The sequence below is a fragment of the Sceloporus undulatus genome, unplaced genomic scaffold (genome assembly GCF_019175285.1).
Source record: "Sceloporus undulatus isolate JIND9_A2432 ecotype Alabama unplaced genomic scaffold, SceUnd_v1.1 scaffold_19, whole genome shotgun sequence".
NCBI lineage: Eukaryota > Metazoa > Chordata > Lepidosauria > Squamata > Phrynosomatidae > Sceloporus > Sceloporus undulatus.
The window spans coordinates 370,978-377,299 of NW_024802941.1; the positions used below are offsets into that span (position 1 = coordinate 370,978).

General features: G+C 38.4%; 1 protein-coding gene across 1 annotated transcript in view; it reads left to right on the top strand.

Moving 5' to 3' along the window:
• Positions 1-5,877, top strand: part of LOC121917451 (protein ripply2-like) — a 7,382-nt gene extending 1,505 nt beyond the window's left edge. Inside the window, exons 3-4 of the mRNA XM_042443434.1 lie at positions 1,071-1,135; positions 5,622-5,877. Of these exons, the coding sequence (XP_042299368.1) occupies positions 1,071-1,135; positions 5,622-5,787 (231 nt within the window). The 3' untranslated portion in view covers positions 5,788-5,877. The remainder of the gene's footprint in view (positions 1-1,070; positions 1,136-5,621) is intronic.
• Positions 5,878-6,322: the final 445 nt, after the last annotated feature.

Here is a 6,322-nt window from a genome sequence, read left to right on the forward strand (position 1 = left end):
CCGGTTGTAATCCCACCTCGCTCTGTAGGGAGAGGCAGGAAATATAAATAATAGTAATAATAATAATAATAATAATAATAATAATAATAATAATTACTATAATACTAAACTAATACTAATACTTATACTAATATACTAAGTGCTCTGGAAGTGCTGGCTGCTGTTTTAAAACTGTTTTCTTTAGATATTTTTTAACTCAGTCCTTCCTGCACACATCATCATCACCACCATCATTTTCATCACTATTATTATATGAACAAATGTATCTGAGGAAGTAGACTTAAGTCTAGGAAAGCTCATGCTGCCAACTTCTTTCTTTCAGCTAGCCTCAGAGGTGCTACAAGATCTCTTTACTATTATTATCTATTAGTATTGGTATTATAATATATTAATAATAATAGTGATGATGGTGGTGGTGGTGATGTGTGCAGGAGGGAATGAATTTTTAAAAAAATATTTAAAGGAAACAGATTCGAACCCTGGCAGCACTTCCAGAGCACTTTGTTGTTGTGTGCCTTAAGTCACTTCCGATTTATGGTGACCCTAAGGCAATCCTATCATGTTTATTTGTTCAGAGGAGGTTTGCCAGTGCCTTTCCCTGAAGCTGAGAAAGTGTGACTTGCCCAAGGTCACCGAGTGGGTTTCCATGACTGAGTGGGGATTCAAACCCTGGTCCCCAGCAGTCGTAGTCCAATGCTCCCTAACTGTACCTTTAGGTATAGTGAGATGACAGTTTCAAGTTAGCTGATTTTTGGGAGGGGTCATAAAAAGGTAGCAAATCATTATTTAGCTTATTAATGTGGTATTTTGACATCCAGGTGAGTACAGAGATGCTAGTGAGATTCTTTTGCTCTGGGTACCAAAATAACCTGACCAGCTTTGGGTTTTTTCCACCTCAGGTAGAAAAGTGTTGTGGTTGACCTAAAATAAAATCCACTCTTTTCCAATGTTATTGGTATTGTGTAAGCTCCATTACAAAGTGATAACAGATGTATTACACTTGAAGACTGTTCAGTTTGTATTGTTAATCATGCTGTTTTTGACCCATATCTCCATCTCACACTCCCTAGTTGTGTGATTCCTTTGAGACCACAGAAGACTCAGCAAAACTGACACAGTATACGCACCCTGTCAGGTAAGATATATTAATAATTTTTAATAGTATCAGTAGCCCATTAAATTATCTGGGTTTTTTTCCCCTAAGAGGGCTCCTGTGCCATTAACACTGTTGTTGTTGCATGCCTTCAAGTTGTTTCTGACTTATGGTGACCCTAAGGCAACCCTATCTTGGCAAGATTTGTTCAGAGGAGGTTTGCCATTGCCTTCCACTGAGGCTGACACGGGAGGAATTTCTCTTAATTTCAAATGAAAAGAAAGTGGGGCTAGAACGCATTCATGTAAATTCACTAGTACATCAAATTTACGTGAATTTGAATTGCATTCAAACTGACTTCCCATTGCCCGAAAATAGCTTGCCATTGCCTGAAATTGCATGCGGTAGTCTATCACACAGTAACGTTAAACCCTATAATTGCGTTTGGATTGCCATTGGATTATACTTCTAATTTCCCTTGTCTGACAAACTCCCATGTAATTAGGCCATGGTCATCCAGTGGGTTCCATGGCTGAGTGGGAATTGAACCCTGGTCTCTAGAGTCATAGTCCAATGCTCAAACTACATAGGACAATCTAATATGTGAGAATGTTTATGGCTTAGGAGAGACTACTCTTTACATTTAAGGGAGACAGCATGGTGTTGTAGTTTTGAGTGTTGGACTTGGAAAGATTGAGGCATTTAGTTGAGGCAGATGATGTTAGGATTCATGAAACTGAAGCAACAAACTGTTAGCGCCTCAAAGTGGTGCCAAACTGGATTAGTACTGCAATGTGGATGCAGTACTGGGGTCAACTATAGTTATACCTAGGTATAACTCAGCAAGGCTGCATCTACATTGCAGAATTAATGCAGTTTGACAGCTCAGTGCTATGGAATTCTGGGATTTGTACCTTTGTGAGATATTTAGCCTCTCTGTCACAACAAACTACAAATCCCAGGATTCAGAGTAGGTAATGATTCAGACTCCTCTGGAGAATCCAGTACAAAGCTAAACTTGCTGGGAAGTCCATAACACTTACAGACTTCTGTGGGAACCCTTCCAGATTGCAGCCTTAAATATTCCATATGGTGGCATTAAAACATAAATGTATAGACCATAGATAAATTGCTTGACCTTGGAGAACCATAATTTTATTTGAGCTCGATAGGCCTAAATACCCTAAAGGAACCACATCCCATCTGATCTTGGAAGCTAAGTAGGGTCAGTTCTGATCAGTATTTGAATGGGAGACAACCAAAAATATCAGGTGCTGTAGGCTGTATTTCAAAGGAAGGGATTGGCAAACCACCCCTTGTGTATTCCTATGAAATTCATGGGCCACCATAAGGCAGCAAGCAACGTGAAGGTACACACATACATGCATAGTTATTCCAATCTCTTGGTTTTTTTGGCTGTGTAGAATGATATTAAGTATCACTAAGTTTCACTAAGCACAAGACAGTGGTACCTTTTTATTGGGCCAACCAAAAATGCACAAGATACATGATTGTAATGTCATATATTTTTCTTGTATGTTCTGCATTTTGCAGTGCCTTGTCTTCCTTTATGGTCATGACATCTAGTCACCCTGTGAGTGAGGTACTGTACTACAATGGTCTCCGAAACTTTTTCAGACTTCAGCTCCCAGAAGCCCCTGCCAGCATTGTCAATAGTATTGAATTCTGGGAGCAGAAGTCCAAAATGCTTGAGAAGAACCAAAGGTTAAAAACTACTGCACTAGGGCTCTCTAGCAAGAATTCGAAATAGCTCATAGAACTACAAATCCCTGAATTTTCTAGAATGGACCCATGACAACTAAAGTAGTATCAAAGTACCAAAACTGTGTAGTGTGAAAGAGACCTATGATATTTGAGAAGTGATGGACTCACTAAATGTCCATTGTGTTATCAAGGTTCTCAGTCAGTGACATCTCCAGACTTGCAGATATGTTTTGCCTCAATGAAGCCTTTGAATTATTACTAAAACCAGTGTATACAGACAGCAGCTCTGTATTTTTAGAACATGCCTTACTGTTTCACTGTGGGGTTCTTTTAGTTGCAAAATGGATCTGATCTTATTTAGGTATAAATATAGTTTAATTTCTGATTGAATGCACTTTTTCTTTATAGTAAACAACATAATCAGCATTTGTGTTTGTAGTACAGTTGTCCTTCTTTATCCACGGAATTTTTATCCACAGATTCAAGCATCCAGATTGAAAATATTCAAGAAAATTATAAATTCCAACTGTCAAACCTTGATTTTCCATTTTATGTGAGGGACACAATTTTGCTATGCCATTATATTTAATGGGACTTGAGCTCTCCACGGATTTTGTTATCCATGGGAGGTCCTGGAACCTAACCCCAGCAGATAATAAGGACCCACTGAAAACTGAAATAAGTTTGGGGTTGCATATTATGGAGTTTTAGCTATGTTTTCTTTGTAGCTTTAATGGTGATAGGGAAATTGGTGGGCAGTGATGTGGAAAAGAAATCATTTTGCATCTGCAGCTCTTTCTACAAATACTCTTGACATTTTAACAAAGAATCCTGTGTTACCTTAAAGTCTAACACATTTATTTCAAATGGGGCTTTAGGATCACACGTTTGATGGATATTTTTGCCTTAATTGAGCTTTTGTTTTTTAAATTGCTTATGGTGATCATTTAAAATCCCTCTGCTTAAAAAGCAGTGCTTGGCTTTGCGGGAGAGGTGAGACCAAGATCTAACTGGTTCACTAGTGGAGTGTGAGGCCTCATTCACACTACATAATAAACCGATTTTTGCGTTGGATCGTTTTGAATTGATGGAGTGATTCGACACTGAACAGATGTTCAGACTATGGTTGCCGCTATTGAACCTTCTCATTTGAATTTAATTCACTTCACATTCACTTTAACAATTTGTTTGTTACATAGTCATAATAGCTAAGTCCTTTAAACTTAATCAAAATCAAAGATGGCAACATCCTAATTAAACGTATCTTAAGAATATCTTATAGTTCATAATCACATGAATAAAATTTTAACATATAGAATAAATACTTTACACAAACATGTAGAGTTAACTGGATGTAGAGTTAACTGGCCAATTGGCAGGATTCAAAGTAAATAAAGAAAAAACAAAATTCCTACCCCTGAATTTGACAAGAGAAGAATATCAAGAAATCCTGAAAATCATGGGATTTATTTGCAGTTTTTCCACATTCACAGGGGTCCTTCACCCCCAACCCCAGCGAATGTGGAGGGATCACTGTAGTTTCAAAGCTGGTTTTCTCTCTCCATGTGCTTTGGTGAGATCTGACCTTTTTAAACTTGGGATATTGTTGTGGATCTTGGTGGGAGTGGACAGAAGCCTAATTCTCTTTAAGTGCTGGGGGAGGCATTCTAGCTCACCTTTTCCAAGAGGAAAGCTGGTTTTCTCTCTCCATGTGCTTTGGTGAGCTACAGGCAACATTTTATGCCTCCAGTTCTGATCCTATTGCTTAGATACTAAAATTGATATATGGGTTATGGCTTGTATGTGAGAGTGTAGCATCAGCATTTCATAAGTCACACTTCTGCATATTTTACAACAGATTTATTTCAGTTCCTGGAGTTGGTTTTCACCCTCTTTTAAACAAGTTACAGCGCTTTATAAATAAAGGTTAATAATAATAATAATAAGTTGTAAAAGAATTTGGCTATTCTGAGAACATAAATGGAATATTTCAACAAAGCTATCTATTTGTTGACTCAGCAGAGCTTCCTCTGCAATTAAAACAAAAAAGGCATAACCTTACATGTTTGTGCTTTTCTTTTCTTTGTTCAACATCAGGGAAATTTTATTTCCAGTTAACTCTAGTCAAAGTGAGAAGCTTGGGGTCTCTAGATGTTTTAGATTTCAGACTCACCCAAGTAAGCCCAATAGCAAGGTACTGTGGATGCTGCAATCCAAAATATCTGGAGGAGAAATGGTTCTGCACTTTTCCATTCTAGTTTAGTGGGATAACTTGAAGTAAACCCTAGAGCAAACCATAGAATCATAGAATCATAGAATCATAGAATCATAGAGTTGGAAGAGACCACAGGGGCCATCCAGTCCAACCCCCCCGCCATGCAGGAAATCACAATCAAAGCATCCCCGACAGATGGCCATCCAGCCTCTGCTTGAAGACCTCCAAGGAAGGAGACTCCACGACACTCCGAGGGAGTTTGTTCCACTGTCGAACAGCCCTTACTGTCAGGAAGTTCCTCCTAATATTGAGGTGGAATCTCTTTTCCTGCAGTTTGCATCCATTGTTCCGGGTCCTAGTCTCTGGAGCAGCAGAAAACAAGCTTGCTCCCTCCTCAATATGACATCCCTTCAAATATTTGAACAGGGCTATCATATCACCTCTTAACCTTTTCTCCAGGCTAAACATCCCCAGCTCCCTAAGTCGTTCCTCATAGGGCATGGTTTCCAGACCTTTCACCATTTTAGTCGCCCTCCTTTGGACAATTCTTTTTAGTTTTTTTTTAAGTTGCAATTTTGTTTGTTTTAGATTATTCTGGCCCAAATCAAGGTGCTTCGACTACCTCTATCATGAAGCGGAAGCACTTCTGAGGAACTTTCCTGTTCAAGCCACAATTTCCTTTTACGAAGAGTCGGAGAGCGAGGAGGAAACTGATGAGCTGGAGCATGATTCTGGAGCAGAAGTGGATTATTGATTGTACAAGGACTAATGTTACTGTTTATATCCATTGATTTAATATCAATTGCAGCTTGCTATAATATGTTTAAGCTAATTTATATGTAAGTTATTTTCAATTAAAATTCCAATGATTTTTTTTATTTTCATAATACCAGCATTTGAGTCTTCTATGCATCTTGCCTACCCCCCATAATTCCCCAGTGAACAAATAATCTTTATATTCACTTCCCTTAGTTCTGAACTGATATGTATAGAATAATGAAGCTGCAATGGTATGTATAGATAGATAGAAGTCTTCCTTAGCTCTGAATTGATACAGTATGTAGAGAACTAATAGTGGTGCTGTAATGGTATGCATAGATAGATGGGAGTACATAAATTTCAAAGTGAAACTAATGTCCAAAACACACTGCAGAAATAATCCAGTTTGAGACCTCTTTAACTGCCCTGGCTCAGTGCTAGGGGATCCTGGAAATTATAGTTTGTTGAAGCACCAGAGCTCTCTGACAGAGAAGGCTAAATGTCTCACAAAACTGCAGTTCCCAGAATTC